Raw genomic sequence first — 26,186 nt, forward strand, 5'->3', positions numbered from 1 at the left:
GTACCCACTGGATAGGAGACTGAATGGACCCTAAAGCCAGTCTGGACACTGTAGAGAAAAGAAAAATCTCTCTCTTGCCCCTGGCAGGACTCAAACCCTAGCCATCCAGCACATCGTCCATCACTATATCAACTGAACTAAAAATGTTACAAATATAAATCAATTACTAATTACCTTAATATACTTTGTGCCATTACAAACTGTTCACTACAGAACATAATGAATTTTGGGAGAAATAAGGTAGTTTATTATATTACTGATAAAACATGACAATAACACCTTTCGTAGCTACACCAGAATGACCTTGTATTATTGTTCAAAATGATCCTCAGGACAGAGACAGACAACCTTATCTACAAAAACATTTTAAAATATTTTCTAAACTGACCAAAATGGGGTTTTTAAATTAAAAACCGCTACTAAATAACAGACAAATATTGAAACCTGTGAATATCATAACACGAGTTAACAAAGTATTACTATAAAGTATCTGATAACTGCTAAGTTTAAAATCATTATATCTCAAAAAAACACATTTATAGAGAGTCATGGCAATTTGATCCTAGGCAACAAAGAATGAAGTCCAACACAAAAAGCAAACACTACATTTGCATCACCTCAAAGAGGTCTTCAAATGGAAAAGAAGTGATATCAGCTGGAAAAGAAAAAAAAAAACAACTGAAAAATAAATAAATATTTTGGAGAGGTGAAGCTAATATATGAATAACAGCTGACAAACTGTCTCACTTCTTAAGTCATACAGGGTCTATGAACATCTGTCATTCCTTGTAGACATAACACCTTTACAGAATGAGAGCATATCTGCTAAACAAACTTACATTACTCTATCTACAAAGAATCACATACTAATATCAATAAGTTGTTTAGAAGATCACTCATCACCATTATTGACATCAAAAGAGCAATCAGTATCCACGCCAACAGATGTACAGATTTATACATATAATATACATTTCACACAATAAATATGATGGGGAATGATACTGATAGCTTCATACTAATATTACTGTAGCGTATAGACCTGTTGCTGGGTAATGGTCATGAAGAACACCCGTTGTTGGAGCAGCGGAATCTTAATGAACATGGTTATACAACTCGTTGCTGGGTAATGCGAACACATTCCCGCAGAAACAGTTAGCACATGAGAATGAACAGTGCTTTCAACGTGGTCCATGCTGAGGAGTTACCATGAAGACAATTGGGGTGACCCAGTCATTTCAGTTGAGTTCTGCAAAGAAGGCTGAGAAGAGATGGTGCCATAATTCAGTTGACAATTCAGTTGTGGAATATTCGCCAGACAGTAACAACATGAGCATAGAAGCTGAAGAATCTCCATTGTTAAGATCCATTACCAGGAAACAACTAGAGACAGTGGACTAAGATTTGGCATGTGCTCTAGTGATTTTTAAGTGTGTAAATTAGCGACAGCGCTGTAATTACTCATACTTATGAATCGTGTGTATAAGCAGTCAATAAATCCATTCAGCAATCCAAACCCAGTCTCTAGTCATGCAAATATATGAGACATTACATTATGCATTGTTTTCTTCTGTGTAGATGATTTCTACTTCATCCCATTACATTCATTAGACCTCAATCTAAGAGTGCTCTAGAGATGAGTGCCACCCAACTCTCCAAACATGATGTATATCAAAATATACTGTGACAGCCCTTTCCATACACCGTACAAATTCTTAATTCACAGGTGAAGTAACACTGTTACAGGTGTCTACATTTCACTGTTAAAGGATGTGACAGCCATACTGTGAACACAATGCTGAATTTTTTATTACTTGATTAATATCCACATGTGCAGTCCTTGTACATAAGAGATTTGTGTTTGCTGACCGGCTTCCATAAAAAAATACATGAAAAGTAAAGGGAAGAATCTCTGTTCATGATGTGTATTTGTACAACAGGACACTAAAATATAACATTATTGAAGAATCTCTGATTAAGATAAATCAGTGACTCTGATGGGATGTAAGAATGCATTAATGAGCTAGACAAGGACTTCTGTCAAATGTAGATTAATGTTATTTTGCCAAAAGGGAGTTTGTGTATGTTATGGATGACAGTAAGACTCTTTAGAAAGGCAAGTGAACAGTAAAGGAAGGCAGTCTAAAAGTCAGAGGTGGAAAATTATGGAAGGTAGTTGGAGATGTGTTAAATAGATCACAAAGGTCATGTGTATACCAGTGCAGCAGTGATGGTATTCAGAATGATTAACAACTATAGAGAACTACAGAGAACTGAAATCATAAAACAGTGACTATTCAGGGTGATTAATGGAACAGAAGATTCCAGAGCAATTGTAGTGAATTAGACAGTGACTACCTTATGATATCCATTACACCTACATTTTTCAGACCCTATATCCTCACCCCACAGATCATCATGCTTGTGTCACGCTTAATAGAATCTCATAGCTCCTGATGACCTAGTGATTGCAACTTCAGTGCAAGAGTCAGTAAATGGCCACAATACCTCAGACAACTGATAATGCCCAACACAATATTGATACAATGAATCAATCACCACTATCACCAGCACCACAAATTTGGCCAGGGATGTCCAGTTGGTTGGATACAAGTCACATGTAGCCCACCAGCTGGTTTTATGTAGCCACTGGGAGTATCTTGCTGCTCCTTTTTAAAATGGCGGCAAATCTTTTCAGAAAAACTTAACAAAGAGTGCTTACTGATGTTCCTTGTAGCGCTTCCACTGATTTCACACAACACCCAATATACAACTTGGAAAAGCATGGAATTAGAATGACTCTTAACATCATCTGTAACACCAAAACAATCTACCCAACATCTAGCAACTGAATTTTATGCACCATCAATCTAACATTTAATTCAAATAAATGTTTCTGAACTTTATGGGTCCAGTTATTATTCATGGATTTTGTGTTTCATGGATGTAATCACTGCAGGGCAGATATTTATACTGATATGAGAAACATATTTTTATACTATGTTCTGCAGGCAGGTACCGAAGGTAAATTGCAGCTATTCAGTTCTCTGAAGTTGGACAGTCCTATCTAGTCAATCATTAGAATTACATCTCTCTTACAGCATGAAGCAGATAAGGCTGTCAACATATTGTGGCATTTTTGCTCAAAGCAAAAGCTGTGGAGCCAGAGAAGCAGCCATTGATAGTCAATGGCTCTGAAACAACATTCATTTCTAGGCAATGGCCACGAAACGAATGAGTCAAACAGCCGCTGATAGCAGCCACCAGTGCACCAATGGACTGGCTGAGTAGCAATCATGTAGGAACCCCAACAGACACAAATGCAGCAATGGTACAGCAAGAGAATGGTGTTCTCTGAATGGTCCATGCCAAGATATTATAACCTGGACAGTTTGGGACAACTAGTTAGTTCCAAGAGTGCTCAGTTGAAAGTCCTGCTGTGAAGAGAAGACTTTATGTGAAGAAAGCAGTCTTCTGGGATTTGGCACCATGTATATGTGGTGTTAACCGACGTTTCGGAGGAACGTATCGCCTCCATCTTCAGGGTAGAAGAAAAAATATAAGAAATCTGCAAGCGAAGAGACTGTGAGAACAGGTTACCGGTTCTCACGGTCTCTTCACTTGCAGATTTCTTATATTTCCTGAAGATGGAGGCGATACATTCCTCCAAAACGTCGGTTAACACCACATATACACAGACTGCTTTCTTCATAGTCACCGCTGTGAAAGCCTCAAATCTTACAAGACTTCATGTGTCATATCCGGAGTGTGTAATTCAGTGAGACTGTTCCAGTTCCCATGTTAAAATCCACTGNGTTTAAACAAAAACTTGAGTTCTGATGAATTTATGCTTTCGTAAAAATACACATACACACACGCATACATATACAGTTACAAGAGAACCATGTACCATCCAAGCTAAATGAATTCTACAAACAACAGATGTTCTCAGTAGAGAATTCTCATTCAGGTCATTAACGTTATTAGTGTAATAACTTAGCATAAACAACTTTAGGCCCTCTGCCAGTACGTAATAATCCATTTTTTTTAAACAGAGAATAGCGATATGTCTTTGTAAAATTCTTCTTTTGCATTTCCACCTCACCAGAGCCATTAATTTTGTATCACTGTTCTTTGTTACGAAAGTAAGGTAACAGACACCCACATAAAGAAGTAAATAACAAGACTTCACTGTCATCACTTACCAAAAGCAATAAATAAACAAGAGCCTTGGCTCTCGACACATAAGCTGTCAGACACCACTGCCAAGCACTGTGTTTGGGGTGCCAGTGAATGACATTGGTGCTGCATTATCAACAAGAATAGAATGCATTCCAGATGATGGGGCTGATACTGTAGCATCTGTCTCCCTGTCAGCATTACTCATCATCTCCTGCTGCGATGCCCTAGACAGAGAGAGGATTAATTTGATTCTTAAGAAGTACATGAAAGTTCAGTGCTCTTGGAGATGAGACATAAATCAGCTCTTAAACTACAGCTACAGAGAAACATGCTTAAAAAAATTATTTCACTTCAATTTTTCTGAAATATATTTTTTTTAAGCTTTTATTCAGATAAGTACCAAGACATTCTTCACATCATTATAATTTGTACGCTTAAAGTAGCGTAGTTGGTTGAGGCACTATGCTACAGACTGATATATTGGGTTTTCGGACTTTATCCATCGTCCTGGTTTTTAAGATAACTAATAAAAACCAGGACGATGGATAAAGTCCAAAAACCCAATATATCAGTGTGTTATACACCATCGTCAGAATCCTATAGTAACTACTATGCTACAGGATCGAATGCCAATGAGGTGGATTTTTTCAATTGACCTAATCCTTCCAGCCGCACTATGACCCTGGGGTCGACTCAGCCTCTAACAGAAATGAGTACCAGTAATTTTCCTGGGGGTAAAGGGCAGCCAGCATGTAAGGCTGACAACTTTACCACCATCTATGAGCCGACTGTCTAGAAAATGTGGGAACCTCAACATCTCACAAACCTATGGGGTTCCACAGCCTGTTAAAGGGATACTTTTATTTTTACTTACACTTAAAGACCACCAAACAAGGAAGAACACAGATTGTGTCACATACTGTATAAAATAATATGATCACCAGACATGACTGCGCCCTCATGTTCAAATTTCAACAGTTGGAAGAAGTATGAAAGTAGACCTAGAAACATATGTGTAGTCCCGTATTTATAGCTCAGTCTTCTGAGTCTAAGGAGAAGTCAGAAATGCTGAATGCATAATAAATCAAATAACCATTTTAAAGTAAGTTTCCTTTTGAATATGAAGATACTGAAGCAGTGTATCCCCATTTGCAAAAGAATGAAAGCCACATATAATTCTCATTTTGCAGCATCTTTCACAATCCCGTCAATTTGACTGCAATGCTTGTCTTCAAGATTTATGTTTGTCTAAAATTACTTGCAAATTCTGACTGTAGTAACAAAAATAGTTAATGCCAATTATTCCCACTGCGGCGGCCCGGGTTCGATCCCGGGTCTGGTCAAGTGGGATTTATGGTGGACAAAGTGGCGCTGGGGCAGGTTTTCTCTGAGTACTTCGGTTTCCCCTGCCAATCTTCATTCAACCAATTGCTCCACAATCACCCTCACCTATAATCTGGGGCTGGTACAATACGCTAGAAGTGGCCGCAGTGCAAGGGACTTAGTCCCACCCCACTAGCAATTAAAAAAAATAATGATGCCAATTACTGAACTTCCTGGTTCCAGAAATATTCATCTTACACTGGCCATTAAATCTGGCTCACATTACTGTCAACAAAATCTGAAATGCGAAAGTCACATATGTAAAACATGTTTCTTGAATTTTAACCATTTCTCAGCTGCAAGAAAATATCTTTTTTTTTTTTTTTTAATTTCCTGTATATTTACAATCTATTCAACATATTACGAGTATTTAGTAAATGTGATAAGTCAATTGACACTGTAGGTGTTGCCGGCCAGTGCCGGTTCACCCCAAGAAAATATCTACATAAACAAATGAGATAAATCTTACATCACCCATCAACACTTACTTTTAAATTCACTTCAGTGCTCTATAACATGCTCGTACATACATATATACAAAAAAAGCTTAAAACAAATGCACCTATTTCTTTCAAGAAATGCAGCATGTAGCATTCAATGTCAAAAACTAACATAAAAATGCAGAGTAACTGGAAATGAATACATAGGATGAAAATATAAGCTGCCTTAAAGCCCTAAACAGATAAAGACATTAGATTGAAAACCAACCTGACAATAATAAATTAGGAGGTAGGGAAAACACTACAATGCTAAAACACTTATCAACAAGCACTAAAAAGTAACTAAAACTCTGTATTGTGGTAGATGATGGAACTGGATGAACTATATTGTTCTCAATAAACATAATTTTATGTGAAACACTAATTATAAATGGGAATGTTATACAAATCTGACTAGATAAGTGTATGTAATACAATAAAACTGCCTGTCATTAGTCTTCTTCATATACTTTTATTTAATACAACATTAAATTATGCAGTTCATGAGTTTTACAGAGCTAATGCAGCATGTCATTTGTAATTCTTTCACCAACAACTAACCAACCATCTAAATAAACAACTAACCAATTATCCAACAAACTAATCAACTAACTAATCTATGGGACAGAGATCTTCTCCAACAGAAGCTGATAATTTTGCTCCTATTAAAAACACTGCCTGCCTTTTATGGTACCCGTAATTTCATTATTATGTTCACAAAAGCCAGCCCCTAGTCTCTATCCAGAAATCCAGACCCTCTTTCTTCAACATTTACTATATCTTCCCATCACTGCCTAAGTCCTAATACCAATTATAACATCAGTTACTGTGGAAGTAAAATAAGCAAAACAATTAGTTTCATTAACTGAATCACTATCAACGTTAGACATAATCAACAGAACATGTCGTATTTCACCGTTTTCTTTTGTATGTCAAAAAATTTATGGTAAGTTCAAGTAAAGTAAATTAATTACAAAATTAAGCTTCCCATGAGATATATCTCTTCTATGCTGTGTTCTTAGTCATGCCATAGCTCGGGCAGCTGGTCACTAGCATCTCATATGGAGGTATTGGTTCAATGCCTGGACAGTACAGGTGGGATTTGTGGAGAACAAAGAGACACTGGAGCAGGTTTTCTTCAAGTACTTTGACTTCCCCTCGCCAATTATCATTACACCGTGTTCCATAATCTCAACCATCATCCAGGACTGGTTCACAAGTCCCAACTGCAGCCACAGTACCATGGGGCTCTGTCACATCCCACCCCAAGAATAAAAAACTATGTTCTTGACATCAGTAAAAATAATTAAATGGGCACGAACATGTTGTCATTGACCAAATAAATTTACAATATATATCAACCAAAACGATTATCTATAATGGCACCTGTCTGTCTGGAAAACAGCCACTACATGCTTCAACTTTTACAAGGGCATAAATCAAACTTCTCACTAGGCCATTCTCATCAGCCATGCACAACATAAAAGTTCAAAAACACAGCTTAAAGTTTACAGTAAAGATATTATGTATTAATGAAAATATGTTAAACATGCATATGCTTCCTTAAACAAACTGCATAATATTTCTGAACAATTTAAAAACCATTCTCATGCAGTTGTCACAGAGTCCTACACTTAACCAGTTTCTAAATCTGTCACTACAAACATGTTTCTTGCAGTGACATTCATTGGGAGCAATAACTTTGCAAAAATGAGTTGGCATCCAATGTTTCAGAGGCTGTCCCTGCTTCCATCATCAGGGTTTCATGTAATAAGATATGCAGCTGCCCATTATATTTATACACAAGTAGTTGCTATTGGAGCTCGGTCCTCTGTAAGTGCTGGCCACTAAAAAAGCACAGAGTGGTCATTGATCCCATAGCAGTCAACACTTGGGCAAGATACCAGGCTCCAAGAGCATCTATGTGCATATAAACACAGTGGGCAACTGTATCACTCGTAACATCAAAGCCTGATAATGGAGGTTACAAAAACAATAGATAACAACTGCACTTCCACACAGCTGCTACCCAGAAAGACTTCATAGTACACAGCAGGTGCAAAAGCTTCAAATCCTATAAACAAGATTTATTACTTCCTCTAACATGCAGGTAGGCAAAATCATAATAAATCGAAGGAACTGCAATATAAAACACACATAACAGAACCTCATGATCAAATGAAGTCTGCATGCATAACAATATGTTAGCAGAGTTAGTATTTGCCTCAAGTGGGTATGTTAATGGGTCTAGGTTGGACGCCACACATCGGGATCCTCCATGAGTGTAGTGTTATGATCAGCCTGGGGTGTGGAGGCTGGTGGTGATGCCATGGATGCCATGTCTTGTCGTGACCCTCTGCAGGGATATATACATGTGATTCAACTGAAAGTTTCTCCCAGACACCAGTACACTATCATGCACCACAAGAAACAAAACACTGCACTTAGACCATAACCTAAACCCGCAGATAAACAAGCCACTGTATACCAGAGAGAACGGAAAAATGTGGAGGGGGGTAACATAATTTTATACACCATAAAAAAGTGAAAGAAAATCATAAATTGCTTGAAGAGCATTAATAGCATAAAGGGCTTCCAATAAGATATTATTCATAGTTCTTGCACTATAGGCATAGTGGCTGTGTACAAAGATTTATTTATAAAATAAAATATAGCAAACATTATACATGTTTAATGCTTATTATACACATAATTAACTTGTTGGAGCAGAGACCTTGAGGTGATAAAACATTTGCTCAAGTGGTCAAGAATTTCTCACTTTCTATGGAACCCAAAATTTCAATATTGTGTTCACAAGAGCCTGCTGGAGTCCATATCCTGACCAGATGCAATCTGTTCACACATATGCATCCTGTTTCTTTGAGATGCATTTTAAAATTATCCTTCTCACATGCAGGTTCACCATGCACTCTCCTCCACTTAGGTTTTCCATCTAAAATTCTGTACATATTTTCCATCTCCCACATTCATGCTAAAAGCCCCCTCAAAACATTTCGTCCCCCCTTGATTTGATCACGCTAATAACTCATTACACACACAAAACATCAAAAAAAATCAAAGTAAATTTTTAATAAAGTGGGAGTATAATCACATATAACCGAAGTCAAGTTCTTAGATTAAAATTCAGTTTTTTATATACCTTTATGGACCCTTATATCTGAAACCCTTCTCGGGTGCCACATAAATATGTATTAATTGTATTAACATGAGGTTATGGTAAGAACTAATCACCTATTTTTCTTTCATACAACACAGACCACACAGAGAATGATGCCTCCAACAATTCGTTTCCATTGTCTAGCAACAATCAGGGGATAAATAGACAGACCCTCAGACTTTCCTTTGATATGGCATGGACTGTACAGAAAATGACACCTCCAACAATTCTTCTATTGTTGTATGTATTCACTGCCATGGGAATATGTCTAATGAGCTGTTTCCTAGCAACTATAGGGGAGAATACAGAGAGATTGATGGGAGGAATTTGTGAAGTGTGCCACTGAGCTGGGCTCAGGTGCCATAATATGCATATCAGGTTTCATAAAGATTGTTTCAGGCATTCAAAACTTGATAGGGGGGATACACAGATATGCAGACATCTCAATGATGTAATTAACCTACTTTTATTTTTTCAAAATAAAGAAAGTAGGCTAGAAAGCAGTATGTTGAGTATAGTCAAAGCACATTAGATTACATCCTGTTATCAATCATTGAAATAGTTAAAAGTAGAAAGACTTCAAGCTGAAAACGTTTACAAATGCAAAACAACACCATCTGTTCTCAGCCTTCTTAAAACCATCTCAAGCCACAGGGTAAGCAAGTAAGGAAATACAGCATAATTCAAAAATATAAAATAAGATGTTAAAAAGTCTGTATGTTAATTTGAGGATGAGTGACCCTGGAGTACAACCATGAGTCAAAAAGTTGTCAGTAAGTTATGTAAAACTATTTTGGAGCCATAGTAATTCTACTCACATCAGTATAATGTAGTCAACATGCAATTGGCAAACTTTTTATCATTCTGAAGAGTTCTGTCTACTAGGATATCATGCCATTTAGTCCAGTGAGAGTCAGCCAGTGTTTCAAAGGAATGTGTTGCCTCCATCTTCAGGGTCAAAGAATAAGCAGATACTACCTGCTTCATGCTGATTTCTTGCTTGTTCCTCCAAACCATCACTTGACTTTTAATGGACTACACAATGTTACATCCCAGTAACTATGTAGTTTGGTTGATATATACCAATGCTACAGAAAAACCTGCTTCTCTCTTCCCCTCCCGTGGCCTGAAGATGGTGGTAGCAGTACCGATACCTATCTACCAAAGGATATTCCAGAGAACCTTAAAGTTAACACTCACTGCCATTAAAGAGATACTTTAAAATCACAATTTCCTTGAATATGCCCATTGTAAACTTGAAAAATTCTGGAAACACAGTTTCATAGACTACACAATGTGGTACCCAGAGGTAACATTTATGAGCAAAGGTCAAGATTATAATACAGAATAAAGCACAGTTAACAAAGCTTGTTAAAATTTCAACAAGAGAACTTATTATTTCCCATTTCTGGCTATGTTTCCCATAGATAATCTTTCCATTGATCCACTACTATATATTAGAGCCTCTGAAAACACAATTTCACTGAATATGTACATTGTGAGCATGAAAATTTCTGGAAAGATAGCTTGATAATTTGTTAGTGCTGCTGTGTAGAGGTAACTTTTTTTGCAAAGAACAAGACTGAAATACCAACCAAAAAAATAAGTATTTATCAATGCTGTTTACTGCCATCACTCTTCTGATCTCTTTGTAACTACTATAACAGAATGATGACAGAATACATACGCAGATATCCATCAATACACAAAGAGTGAGAGCATAACATCAGTAAATGTAAAATAGTATTTCCAGCATCTAGAGAAGAAACAATGAAAAATGCTTACTTTCTGCCAAGAGACATCAATCCATAGATCACACCTGTAGTGAAGATCAAGCCACTTCCAAATATGCTCTGAAGCTCTCGGCAAAGGAATACGGATGGTAAAGCAATACTGAAAGAATACAAAAAAACAGATACTAAAAATTTTGTCAATAAAATATTAATGTATTTCATTGAGCAATTCTCATACAGACACAAAATTTTAGGCATTCTTAACAGATTTGACAAAAAAATGTCTAATAAGCACACTGCTCCCACCTGTTTCTCTTGTCTTTAACTTCCTTCAGCCTAAAATATTTTAACAATATTTAAAAGTAGAAAAATACAGCACTACTGTACAGCAAGTAACTATTATGGGAAAATTAAAGGAAAAATCAGGGGCAACTGATATGTTGGGTAGGGTCAGTTCTGATATGGTTTCAATTGACACCACTGGGAAAATTAGGTTACATAAGTAAAAATTCGGAAATTGCTCAATAATTGTATTGCATATATACCAAAACAAAGTGAACACACATTTAAAAATGGGTTTACTATAATAATAATAATGAAATACATAAAAATCATATTCTTAATACACCATAAACGTTTTAACACACATCAAAAATCCTTATAAAATCTGTGCAATAAGTAAGTTACAGTATGTTTAATTATTCACACACCTGTGTCACTACACAGCCATGGTTCATTATAATCCACCTTGGTGTGTTTCTATAATACAACGTACAAGATCACTGAAAGCATACAAATAATAAATTACCGCACTCCATGAAAAGATTGAAAGCAACTCTTGTTCCCACTGAAACACTGTGGCACATTTCATTTAGAACACTTCTCCCTGCATTGAGCTTTTATTCAGTACTTGTACCTTCCTCTTAAAGCTATATGCTCATATTGGTGTCATACACTGTTGTATTGCACATGTGCAATTCGGTGGACAGAATCTGACAGCGGCAGTTTGACTCCTCACTAGACAGTCTCAATTTCTCTCTTGTGCATAATTTACAATCCAAAAGTAAACCTTTAACAGTCCTCACTCTGAAGTTTAGCAAATGTTGCCCCTCCCCCCTTGTTGATATGTCTGTGGTACAGCAGCCATGCACTCACAATGCACATAGAGAGCTAGTGGAACACAGTTCTTGGTTAGTGTTTTCTGATCTTTTGTCATAACTGTATAATCCTACAAACATGTTGTGGAAATCAACCCCACCCACACCTGAAATGTAGTTTTTCACAGTATGTGTTTGTGGGATAGACACACACTACCACTTCATGACCTCAGATGACTGACTTCCAGAGTAAAATGGCATCAGATGTACACAGCTGTCAAACCACTTAAAAAATATATATGTATTTCTATATCTATCCTATAACGAAAAATGCCTAAAACTGTTTCTTTAGAGCAAACTTTCAGCTCAAAGAGCACCCTGAAAATGTGAATGTCTCAAGGTCATAAATAATGCCACCATCCTCTGCTCTAAAATATGTTTTAATACTCTATTATGTTTATTTTTTTATATTGTTTCAGGGTTGAGTGGCCTTTGAAAGATATAATGAGTTTATCAACTGTACTACACTCTCCAGTTTCTATTTTCAGCATGCTGTTTAATATGTTGCTCTTATTTATATGGAAGGAATTTTTGAGCTTATCATACCGATTCCTTGACATAACACTAGAAACAAGCGGATAGTTAAATGTTTTGTTCCATAGCATTCTATATAATGGCATTTGCATAAATCCACTTAGGGCATAGACATCAAAAAATCATCTGATTTCAGTGATATTATTTTCAGAGTAAAAGTCTGTCTGACATAGAGTATTTTCAAAAATATTCTGATCAAAATACATTCTGAAATGCTGCATTGGTTTTAGTTCTGTGACAAAAGATTCAGAAAAGTTCCCCCCCCCCCAACTAGTGTCTACTGGGCCATTTTTTCTTTCTCCAAATCATGGGGCTCACTGTAGTGTGTCTTCTCTGTGATGGCTGTTTTTCACCTTATTTGACTGGGAATGTTCTACACCTGTATCACTTTGACTGTCATTATCTGAGCTTTTGTATTCAATATTCAGATCAATGTCCAACACATTCCATGGTACAGGACCACACAAAGTATCTGCACCTTCATAATCTGATATTTCCAAAGTGACATCTGAAATAGCACCTTAGAGGGATCATTACTGTATTGTATAATGTCATGATTTTCTTGTTGGGCACCCACAAGAATGTTATGAAATTATTCTCAATGCTAATGACAGAATCTAATTTTTTCAGTATTAGTATTTATAATTACTCAGAAATTTGTTCCACTGCCTATAATACAGGAATAAACTCAGCACAGCTGCAAATCACATTCCCTTTACACTGCCATACATACTTCCCTGCCTAACATAATTCATAACAGAAAATAGATTCAAAAGAAACCATTAACTATTTATCGCATCAGGTAAGGCAATAATAATCAAAACTCATAAGAATGGGAAGGTTTAGTCCTAGTTCAAGTATTAAATTTAAAAAATAAAATATTTAATCAAAATCCTTTTCTGAGGTTTCATTTTCTGGTGGACATCAAGTGTTCACAAGTTGGTTTCATTCATCCTGAAAGGTAGTAGCACCATCTAACCAGCAAAACTGATTTTAATCAGTGACAATAAAACCAGTCACAGCATTATAAGCAGACAGGTTTCAAAATGGGAAATAAAAATACATCAACAATGGTGACAAATCAATCCAATGTGCCAAAAAATTCTGAACGGTTAAACCACTGAATAGCGATCAAACTGTATGAGAGATCCTTACCAGGGTTGGAAGCAATTTTTACTTTGTGCATTACTGTGAAACTAAAACTGGTACTTTACTGGAAGATGGACTTCTATATAAAAACCAAATAAAGAATAAAAAAAGCTATAGATAACTACAAAACCAGTACCTTATATCATACAGTGGTTTGTATTATGAACCACTCCTGAGAGAGAAGACAAAATTTAGTATGTACAGTATTCATATTGATCTCATTAAATATTCTCTAACTGACATTTTGAGGCAAAAAAAAATGTCAGAAGTGCCCAGATACAAGCAACACACTGTATCATTAACATTTCTGAAATAACGGAACAGTTTTATTTTGAGGCACTATGCTACAAGCTGGAAGGTCGCAGGATCAAATCCTGATGAGGTCATTGGATTTTTTTTTCAATTTACCTAATCCTTCCAGCCTCACTATGGCCCTCGGGTCGACTCAGCCTCTAACAGAAATGAGTACCAGGAATATTCTTTGAATGTTCTTGGGGGTAAAGGGCGGCCGGCGCATAAGGCTGACAACCTTACTGCCATCTATGAGCTGACTGTCTAGAAAATGTGGGAACCTCAACATCTCACAACCCTATGGGCCTCCATGGCATGTTACAGGGATAGCTTTACTTTACTTTTATTTGTCCTTCATACTATGAGCTGTTTTCTTTGAATAAAATTAGTTGCTCCCATATTTGCTTATGATCTAGGACTACATAGTAAGCAACATACATCATCTTCATTCTGCCTTAAGAAGTTGAAGTCTTTTTAACATGCAATTTAAAAGGATCAAAGTAAAGGATGTCTTTGAAAATGCTGTGTACTGAATTACAAAGAGCCCATTGTATGTGGGTAAATGGTATTGTTCTAGACTGTAAAAGTCCAAAAGTTTCAAATCATAAATTTAATAATATATTATAAATAAATGAAAATGGCAATCATCAACAGCAACTTTTGGTATTAGCACTACTGAAATTCCACTGAACTCCATGGAAATTTGGTACAGTGGCACTGAACTCCAGTGAACTTCATTTTTGGTGGTTCTGACCTGTGGATTCTATTATCGCAGTGTTAGTCACATTTTATGAACTCATTATAATAAACAGTACTGCATATTTCTGACAGTAACAAGACACTAACAGGCATCACATAAAGAGAAAAAATCAGGAAGTATAGAAAATTACTCTGTATCTTAAAGAACTATGCATCGAACCTTTTGTGTAATATAAAACACGTGGCCCCAACATGCAGTAGACCTCCACAGATCAGTCTCACACTGCTCATAATAGCGATAAGAACCAGTCTGTCTTGCTATTTATACCGAGGCCAAGAGAAGCAGTCCCATAGAGCAATGCCCTCCCCACTTCTCTCAAGCTCTTCTCCTTCCAACATACTGACACATATAAAGTGTTGCATGACTTATAATAATGGGTTCTGGGTTTGATGATAGGGTTTGCTGGCACTTCTTTACAATTATAATCAACTATGACAGCTCACAATCAATGACTGTCTAAGACTCGCTCCATTCTTTATTGGACCATGAGTGTCTTCTCTTCCATTGTGACAAATGACATATGATAAACCACTCAAAAATTCACTCTGAATTCTCTATGAATGACTCGTGACGCTCCTATAACTTCCAGGAAGTTGGAATATAAGTCACCACACTGAACAGTTTTTCTCCTCCTGTCTGTTGTCACGTGAATCTGTGTTTAGCAACTTGCTATCTAGAAAAGACCATTCATTGCTATTTGTTGTAGTGGGAATGTGTCCCGAGCCACTGCTCAGCAATGGACGCCCATTCTGGCTCCACTATTCCTGCTCTCAGGTGGTGCTTACAGAGCCGTTGTCTAGCAATGGATCATTCCATCACAATACTTCCTTGTATTTTCCTCCAGTTATCTAGCCATTCTGTTTGCATGAATATTGCCAGTGATCACCACATGATACATTCACCAGACTCAAGCACATCATCCTCATGAACCTTCAAACTTCTTTCTGAGGCTTCAAATAGGAATTAGTAATAAGTCAAATTCATGTCTTACAATATGCTTATGCTTACTAACCCCAAATACCATGATGATGAGAGTGGTGATGGCTGTGGTGGTGGTAACCGATGATGAGGATGGAGGGGGGGAGGAAAAAACAGAATTAGTGGGTACGAGCATATTTTAAAATTCAATTTTCAGGAGCTGTCTTTTTAAGACATGAATTAGCATGTAATGCTTCAATAGAATATTAATTAAATTAATTAAATTAAGATAAAATACTTATACTTACATACAGTAGAAAGCTGCTCTATTCCAATAAGGTCGTTTCTCTACCCAATCACTAATGTTCTGCACAAAATCTATAAAAAGGCAGCAGCATGGAGCTTCTATCATAATCACAACTGCACCTGCTATCCTGTAAATATAGAGACTTGGTTTGCAATCTCCTTCAGTCAACTGTGAATGACAGTGATTACAGTACCAAGCAGTGGGTATTCAGCAAATATACAACACCACTATTTGTTGTAGGATGACAAACATGAGGATGAGAAACCTGTAAATGAAATTGGCTGATTACTTCACAGTCCAAATTGTAATAATTTCATACAAACAGAGTACTTAACCTCATGAACAGTCAGGACAGTCAATTCAGTACAGTGACTGACTACAAGCTGGTTGACCAGGGTTCAACTTCTGGCAGGAGGTGTGTTATTTCCCTTTGTCATATCTCTTTCCGCGGGGTTACAATGGTCAAAGCATGGAGCTGACACTCACCTCCATCTAGTGCTAACACTAGACATTTGTGTAGATTTAGCTCCATTCCATGTAAGTGCCTTGTAATCATGGTGCACAGGAATATGGAAACTTCATCTTTACTTACACAGTTTGAGATTTATATGGCAGTGAGAATTCTCGCTGTGGTCTTTTGGATTATATTATCACATAGCCTGATAGGTGAATACAAATGTTTTGAAAGAACATAATGCTTATCATCAGAATAAAATCACTTCTACCCTGTATACCCTAAAGATGGAGACAGCATCTAGCCCTGAAATATTCGTGTCCATCTACCAGACAACACAGTGTCCTAAAGATGGAAGCAGAACTTTTCTCTGACATTTTCGTACCCACCCACTTGAACTACATGGTGTCATAACCCAGAAGACCAGAAAAAGAACTGCACTTTTATTTTATAGTTAACCTCATACATAGCAACAATACACTTACAACAAATCAATAAAGAACTGCAGTTTCTACTGCACAATCAGCAGAATACTGAAAGCTTTTGGATGCAGACTAGATCTTAACAGGAAAGCCTACAGAGGAGCTCATTCCAATCCAAAAATCAGCCTCTTTTCCAGTGATCAATAGTAATACTAATCTAATACCTCCACATTGGTGTCCCTTCATATATAAACATATAATTAAAAAAGAACAGTAGCACAGTTGGTTGAGGGGCTATGCTACAAGCCAAAAGGTCATGGTTCAAGCCCAGATGAGGTCATTGCATTTTTTTCAATTGACCAAATCCTTCCAGCCACTCTATGGCCCTCTGGTTGGCTCAGCCTCTAACAAAAATGAGTACCAGGAATTAATTAAATAATTTTCCTGGGGAGTAAAGCGCGACCGGCGAATAAGGCTGAAAACCTTACCGCCTCTTTGAGCCGATTGTCTAGAAAATGTGAGACCCTCAACGTCTCACAACCCTATGGACCTTCATGGCCTGTTACAGGGATGGCTTTACTTTATTTTACTGTTGAATTCATTGTACTGTCTAGGTGTGTAATAACTATGTATGTATTCTATGCTCTATATTATTTTATGACATGTTCTATATCCATCTTTGGATCTCTTGAACTTACAATTAACATAATAGAATACAAAATGTTATATCTTTTTCAACCTTCCCATATACACTATAGTTTGAAGTGGTAGCAGCCACATTTACATCAGTAAAAGTGTGGTAATTTAATCCACTGTCGAGTAACATCCTCACAAAGCCATGGCAAGCTACTCTACCCAAAAAGCTGTAGCACTTCTCTGAAATATCATGAGGTTTTCACATAGAATATTTTAGTATTATTTCTTGCCCCAGCAGGTGGTAATCTTAATCTCTTCTATGGCTTTTCTGTGACCAAAAATTGAATTCTATTTACCAATACACAGCAAAACCTTGTCTAAGGCATAACTATCTAAGTAGATTTAGTTATTCCTGCAAAAACAAAAGTAAACAACCATCTATTGAATAGAAAATTTGAATATAAGCCATCTGCACCCGTCACAGTACGGAAACACTGCAATTCAGTCATCCCAATAATGCTGCTATTGCCTCACATCACATCTGTCCTGCAACCTAAGGACACAGGAGTTATCAAGACATTTAAGTCTCATTATACCTGCATGTCTACAGGTGTGCAATTCAAGCTAGAGATTCTGGGGATTCTGATAACTTAAAGCAGTATGGGCAGGATCGTTCATTTTGTACATCTGTCTGTATATGTGTGTGCACACTTATGCACGTGTGCATTCCTTAGAATTATTGGGAGATTCTATGCAAGTGCATCCATATACCACCATTTAACCCCTAAACATAATGTGGATTCACCCAATGCCCCATTCTGAAAGAACCTAACTTCTTCACTGGACAAAGGTTTACTGCGAAATAAATAAATCTAGTAATAAGGTAACAATGAAAAAGCAAGGACTAGGTTGCACTTAAATATAAACGCAGGCAGAGTGCCTAAAGAAGTTTTCAAGGGGTTAATGACTGTCATACAAAAACACTAAACACACCACAATTCAAAACTTCAGTTTGTAATGTCACCAACTTTTAAGGAACTAATGAATACTCTCATATTGCTGTGTTCTTGGTTATGACAGCACATAGGTCATTAAGCAGGTACTATTGTTTCAGAGTAATGTATGGCTCCTACCTTCAGAGTGAAAGTGTTCTGGAATGTTGGTATCCACCCACCACAATGCACCACAATGTGATAATCCAGAAGACAATATAAATCTTCATAACCTCTAAAACCTCCAAGATTTTAAATGATCATTCTATTTTCTATTTGCCGCACTGCATAGAAAACTGAGTACTCACATTTGCCACATTCCACTAATCAGGCAGTTGATGTCTCCAAACACAATACCAACACAACTCCACACTCCTAGTACAATAGCCACTGAAAATTAAAAACAGTATTAACTCCATAATGCAATAATGAGTGCAACGAATATTTCAGGACAAATAATAATGTTATCAGCTTAAACATGGTGGTAATAACAATGAAGAATAAAACGGTTCCTTTGTTGGTTTTGAACTAAAACATGAAAATATTCATAAATAATTCTGGTAAGACAATTTTAGGGTTTAATACTGCTAACAGAGTCAGAGCAGTCAGTAGAGTGACTGGCTACAACTTGGATGGTCGAGGGGTCAGAGTTCATGTCCCACTAGAGGAAAATTTGTTCTCTATTCCATGTTGTCTGGACCAGTTCTAGGGCCTACCCAGACTCCTATCCAATGTGAACTTGGGGCTCTATCACCAGGGATAAAGCAGCCAGGAGATCAAGCTGACACCTCACCTCCAACTGGTGCCAAGGTCATGAACATGTGGATCTACACATCCACTGTCCCAATGTGTCTTCATGATGTAGTACTTAATTTGTTAAGCACAGGGACAACTTTACTCTTTACTGCTAACACCAATATATGCCATCAGACCCAAATTCAAACTGGATCAATCTACTTCACATACTCACAACCTACATTTATCCACTTTCATATTATATTCTCTTTTTCATACTAGCTCTCCAAGTGGCATCTTGAAAGAGGTTCCAAAACCCGCGTTTTGTAAGCATGTTTTGTTTCCTGTCCTTGTCCAGCCACTTTATTCAACTAGCTAAGAGTGAACTAAGCAACTCAAAAATTTCTTTTCTATTTAGTATCTTACATTTGCCATGTAATCAAGTTTTTTTTAAATACCTGCAATTTATATAAATCAAATCTAATCAAGAGGATGTGGGCAGATTTTGTTTTGGCACAACTCACACAAGTTTTCAAGAAAATGAGCATTAGGTCTCACAAATTATCGGAGAGTGTATACAGTACAGTGTTCTGCAGTTGATTACAAATATGAGATACAAAGTGGATATGCAGTGCATTTAAATGGGACAGGAATGTGCTGCTTCGAACAGTGCTGCAGTAGTTTATAGTGTGGGAACATCCCACATATCACGCTATTTCTACAGTGCTCACTTTTTCACCATCACGCACGCTAACCAATCGATTTGCTTCCAACGTCCGCATTTATACAGCACTTGCTGCTAGCCCGCATTACACATCATTACGCACGCTAGCCAATCAGCACTCAGCAAATTTCGCCATGCATTGTATAAAATGCGGAGCACAACGCTCACAAGTCAGTCAGTCTATGGTCGGTTCCACATCAGTCTACAAGCAATCAGCACGCTTCGTCACCAGCACTCGGTCTTCAGAGGCATCGGCACTTCGCTGTGCCAGGCTCGACTGTCCTGGCTGTCCGGCGGTCACACCCGACTCACTGGGCAACTTGGCCGCCTCGATTCGCCGGTAGTCATTCCCGACACACTGGGAAACTCGCGTAACTACCTCTCCATTCCTGCGACCGCGCTCGGCAAGCGAACCTTTGTCCAGCAACCAAGCAACCTCCAGCAACGGCCGCACTGCGGCCAGTCAACTGACTCAGCCACCTCAACACACCACAACCAACATCCCTTCCTACCGGTGCACGCCGCACTACTTCACCGGCCAAGCATCGCAGCAACCAACGGTCCTTTTCAGGACCTACAAACTGTTCCAAAGAAGTGGGTTGTCATTGAAGTAACGACAAAACAAAAACCCCACAATAGCATGGACAGAAAACCACAAGAGGTTTCCATTCCTGCTGTTGATTCCCTCTATTTAAACAGAACTTCATTACTGCTTACTGCAGAAAGGCATCAAAACTTAGCGTAGTCTACATGAACTGCTAAAAGTCACCACCTGCTTTCAAGCTTGCCTCATGGTATGTAAACATGTTTCATGACACATTCCAATTTGTCTCCCACTTACAACATAACCTTACTTTTGCAATTACAGTAAAACTTGGTTATAGCAACATCGGTTTCTGCGACACCTTGTCTATTGCGTCAAATATTCAATGGTACGAACTAATTCCTCATAAAGCAACTGTTTTTATACCTTGCTTAGTACGACATGCACAAATGCATCAACCTCGTACGTAACGTCATTTTCATTCCCGAATTTCTCTGATATGGACATTGAACGTAATTTAGAAAGTGTGTATTGGGCAAGTAACAGGAAACAGATGAAGATAACTGATTACTGTACTCGTATCTAGGTACAGTAAGGCACAACAATTGATGTAATCTACTGTAATTTGGTGAGTAGGCCTACCTTTAATATACAGTATTAGTGCGGTGTGTATTGTCAGTGAAAAGCGCTGTAATATGTCTTTGATATTACACATTTGGGCAATTCCACGTTAATGTTACGTTAGTCTGTACTTAACTACGTATTTCATTAAAAAATGCAATATTTTAACTCGGTTTTTGGTAGATTTTTACGTGACTAACATAAGGCTACTGTGGAAGTGCCCATTTCGGTTACAACGACATTCGTTTATAACGACACTATTTTTAGGTCCCTTTGATGACGTTATAACCAAGTTCTACTGTATGTGATGGCATTTGTTTAATGGCATGAGGATTTTCTTCAGTCCATGTTTGTATATTCTGTATACCGACATGACCAACGTTGCAATACTGCAACACCATGAAGACAGCTTATATTTCTGATCAGTTCCAATATGATGGTGAGTGATACATGCAGTCAGCAACACAGTATAATTGGTACAGTAGCACGTGAAGGTTCTGCTTGCTTACATCTTTTTATCCTATAGTATTAATTTGTTATTCTTGCAATGAAGTGTACAATTCAACAGTGAGTTTTCATAGGACAATCATTCAGAAGACACAAACATGCACAAAGTACTCTCAGAGGTTCATTTATAAACATCACAAGAACCCTGTACAGTCATGTGTATTGAAGCCTGCCAAAAAAAGTGGGGGGCCATGGCTTCAATTTCTGACTTAAATAAACAAACCACAAGGAATATGGTAACTGAAGAAAAAGTTTAAGACATTCAGGCATGGCAAATTCTTAAAGTGTTTAAATGACATCAGGAGCTGGAGTTTCACTGCGGTCCATGTTCACAGTTAACACAACTAATTAGATATTGCCCGTATAAATTAACAATTTATGAGTTTAAGAAACTAGGTCATGCACCAAGAATTTACTTCACCAACTGGTTGATACAAAATATATATCGCAAAGCTGTCAATCCACAGCTCCTATTTATAAGCAATGGGGCCCTACTTCAGTAGTCATGTCTATATGCAAAACATCTGAACACTGGGCAAAGAGAACTCTCATGCCATTCAAAAACTGCCATTACACAGTGTAAAAATAGTAGCTCTGTGTGATATTAAATGCATGGTGAATTATGTACTTCAGAATTTCCGAATGTGTCATGAAAACTGTGCACCTGTTGTGACGCATGCTTGAAAGCAGAAGGGGGTCAATTCTAGCAGTTCTTGTATAATATATTCAATACTATGTTTTTTTTTGTTGTACTTAATAATACTGTTAATATCTAAACTATACAGTGTCAAATGAATCAGAAAGAATGTGGAACTGGTCATGGCCCAATTTAGATCCTATCCTGGTCTCTGCCAAAATAGACTCAACAAACCCGAGGAAAACTTCAGCCAGGACAGTCAATGTCCTCAATTAATGTTACTGATGTGTCAACATTACTTGATGATGACAAACGATTGTGCACAACAAATGACAGTGCTCTTTACTGTAGCTTTGGTATTTCACTCAAGACACTACGATGAATGCATGAATGTACAATGGGTAGGCCTTGACTGGTCCTAGGATTGGGACCATCATGATGTATTGTGCATCCTCCTCAGAATAGCACTATACAAATCAGCCTCAATATAAAAGACATCAGGACACAGACTGAATGAATGAACTGTAATAAACAATATTTTTTCCTTGGCACTACAGCCCCAGTGGGCCTAGGCCTACCTCCATGAACTTCTCTGTTCACTTCAGTTTCTCTAGATCTTACACATTTGGTAGACTCCTTGGGCGGGTGATCAGCTCATCGCAAGGCCTCTACCTGTACACAAACACAGAAAAACGCACACACACAAACTAAACATCCAAGCCCTGAGTGAGATTCGAACCCATGATCCCAGTTTCCAAGCGAGCAAAGACAGTACATGCATTAAACCGCTCGGCTACCGTGACCAGCAATAAACAATATACTCTCTACATAAAAAGATCATTGAACTTCACACTCTTCTGATACATGGGAAGCTATGGAAAGACAGAAATCTCAGCAATGATAGTATTTTTTAATATATAACGTTCATCTCGATTTATGTATAAAAATGTTTTGTAGACATTAAATTTATCACTGACATTACACAGATTCAGATTAGCACAGCAATGAACTGCTGAATGTTAACACACTTCATGAACATAATTTATGTTCTTACTTTCCTAATGATGCTGTCAGTATCAAGATTATGTAGCACAGGACGATCGGATTACTAATGATTGCTGAGCAGTTAATGGAATGAAAACTGGCACAGGAAACCAACACACTCAGAAAGACCGACACCAGTGCCACTGGCCTCAGCTTAATAGTATGAACCTCCTTAACACTAATCTCACCTAACCCATCAACTCTACATACATCAGAAGCATTCACACATCCACTACCAATAACTACAACTGCAACAACCTCTTTATATATTTCATTTTACAAGAATCGCAATTCCTTCATAATGAAAAGACATTTAAATAGCAATCACCACATAATGTAATTACAGCAATAACAAAAAAAAAACATATGATGACTGGTATTCAAAAACTGATATGAAATATAAACAAAAATTAGGTGCAAAATTAATAACATGTACTGTTAAATTTTGCTGCCTGAAGACAGAAGAAACTTTCTAGTCATCATTGCCCATACACAAATGAGCATCCCCATCCCCATAATACCAGCATCACTGATTCAAACATGTATACATATTTCTTCATAGCAATAAGCTCTTGTAATAAAATAACCTGGTAACGCGACAAGTAATTAATGGGTTCCAGATCAGATGAATCAATTTATTGGATATTCACCAGGTGGAACTATAATTACTTGTAACACAGTCTTACTGGGTCTGTAACACTTCATAACTATGTACAATGATAACACCCTAAAGGTTACCATATTATTATTATTATTATTATTATTATTATTATTATTATTATTATTATTATTTATTATTATTATTATTATTATTATTATTATTATTATTATTATTATTATTGGAGGGGGTGGGTTTCCCCATGCACCGCGACCAGTTTGATCTATTGTACGTCCCCCTTTGATATTCTACCAGTCTCTATACCCTACCGGTACTGTGTGCCGTCAGCCCCAACTCAGCCAGCGAGTTCGAGCTCTACTGGCTCAGCGGTACCTTGATGCTTCCCCCATCAACCAGAGGCATTAGAAACTACTGTTGGGCAGGAAATTTCCTTCAATTTGGCTCAGAGGTCTCCTTGAGACATGAGGTTCTTTTATGTGCCGTAAAGCTACGACACGGGACCCACAGCTTAAAGTCCCTCCCGGAGGACTTGTTCCCTGAATTTTTCCGCCCTTAAAAATTCCATGACCTCCGCCGGGTTTGAACCCATGTACCTTGAGTCATGAGGTGGGAACGTTACCCCTAGACTACGGAGGCCGCTTAAAGGTTACCATATGAATGAATGTATGTGGGGTAGGCCTTCTCGGCCCTTGCACTGCAACCTACAGTTGTCTACTGTGCTTCTGAATAAAGGTTACCATAACTACAACACTTAAAATAAAATAAAGACTTCGCTTCTGACTTCTGTTTACCTTCTGTCTTTTGTTGGTCAGTTCTCTCCCTGAGGTAGGTTTTGAACAAATCGTATGGAGATCACCTCCTTTAACAGTACAGTTATAGCGTTCTTCACTGTTACTGTGTTTTGGAGATTCATTGCCATGTGAATGAAAACATTTCTATATGAATTGCCTAGGAATCGACGTGACTCTGTATGCAACGAATTGCTTCTTCAGTCGTATTTGTTGCTGTGGAAACGTGGTCCAATGATTCGCCATCCAGCAGCAGCACCTTCCATGTTTCCACAGAAATGTGCTCAGTGAAACTCCACACAGCAGATGGGCAGACTGCAGGTTTCAGGTCGCACTATATATGTATATACTTACATTCAGATAGTGCACTAAGCATGTGGAATTTATGCTTATGGTCACTTACTTAGTGTATTAATTTTGTAATAAACATACTATGAGTGTATGTACCTTCAGCATTGCCATGCAGCTGCTAAGGAATTATTCTTAATGTAACTATACAAGCAAGTAGGTCTCAGTGTAAGTTTAAAGCTTTTTGACAATGGTGAGATGTGGCATTTAAAATCATTTTTTACTTTGTCCATCATTCAAGTTAAAACCATAACACTACTGAAGAGTACTATCTTCTGGGATATAATGTCATGTAGTCCATTAAAATTCAACAATACTTTCAGTGGACTACGTGGTGTTATGTCCCAGAAGATAGTATTCTTCATAACCAATGCTGTGAGAACCTCAAATCCTATAATAACATTACTGCTTATTGTGTTTGTTCTGCGGATGTTTCTGTAAATGTATAGCTACGAGCAACTGATCTGGGACATCACAGGAAGTCATTTTCATGTGATTACAGTAACAGTGTCGATCATTTTAAAAATTCTGAACACATGCTGTTATTACAAGCAAGGTAATTAGATATTCCAGCCAATTTACCAGCAGATACGTTTCTATATTTTGTTTATAAAGATGTGTTCTTTGTTCTCCTACACATTCCAACAAGCGTAATTTACGCTACATACTACATATACTGGGGTTCTACCATACGAGATTATCGTTGGATTAACATAATCAAGATGACATACCCATACTACCGACAGTCCCTAATCCGCGACCAGCATACTTCATCCACCACGGGACATCGTCCTTTGGTACAACATCCTGCCCAGGCCTCTGCATAATTGCACCAATTTTCTCTGCCAGCGACTGAGAAAATTACTTACAATTAGCATATTATCATAATTTCGTCGGCCTATTCAATAAACGCCAAAATATCAACGTACTGTACTACAGTTACTTATACATACCATCTTTTTCTATGTCAGTCTCCTCCGTCACCAAGTACAACAGCTGACAGCACTTGAACGACTTCAATACTCTCAAACAGATGGCCACAGA

At 37.5% G+C, this 26,186-nt stretch overlaps 1 protein-coding gene across 3 annotated transcripts; it reads right to left on the reverse strand.

Moving 5' to 3' along the window:
* LOC111861499 (calcium channel flower) lies at positions 1 to 26,186 on the reverse strand. Of its 3 annotated transcripts, none has more exons than XM_023846136.2 (7): positions 26,096 to 26,186; positions 25,874 to 25,994; positions 18,884 to 18,965; positions 16,073 to 16,198; positions 11,008 to 11,115; positions 4,206 to 4,406; positions 1 to 655 (listed from the first exon to the last, which is right to left on the reverse strand). In XM_023846136.2, exons 1-6 carry the CDS (start codon positions 26,096 to 26,098, stop codon positions 4,253 to 4,255), a joined length of 594 nt encoding a protein of 197 aa, XP_023701904.1. In that variant the 5' UTR covers positions 26,099 to 26,186; the 3' UTR covers positions 1 to 655; positions 4,206 to 4,252. The 3 variants fall into 3 exon arrangements, with proteins under 3 accessions (XP_023701904.1, XP_023701903.1, XP_033606240.1); XM_033750349.1 differs by lacking the exon at positions 1 to 655 and adding an exon at positions 8,269 to 8,400 and having other exon boundaries at positions 4,327 to 4,406; XM_023846135.2 differs by lacking the exon at positions 1 to 655 and having other exon boundaries at positions 3,823 to 4,406.

This window comes from Cryptotermes secundus, unplaced genomic scaffold, assembly GCF_002891405.2.
Source record: "Cryptotermes secundus unplaced genomic scaffold, Csec_1.0 scaffold793, whole genome shotgun sequence".
NCBI classification, from domain to species: Eukaryota; Metazoa; Arthropoda; class Insecta; order Blattodea; family Kalotermitidae; genus Cryptotermes; species Cryptotermes secundus.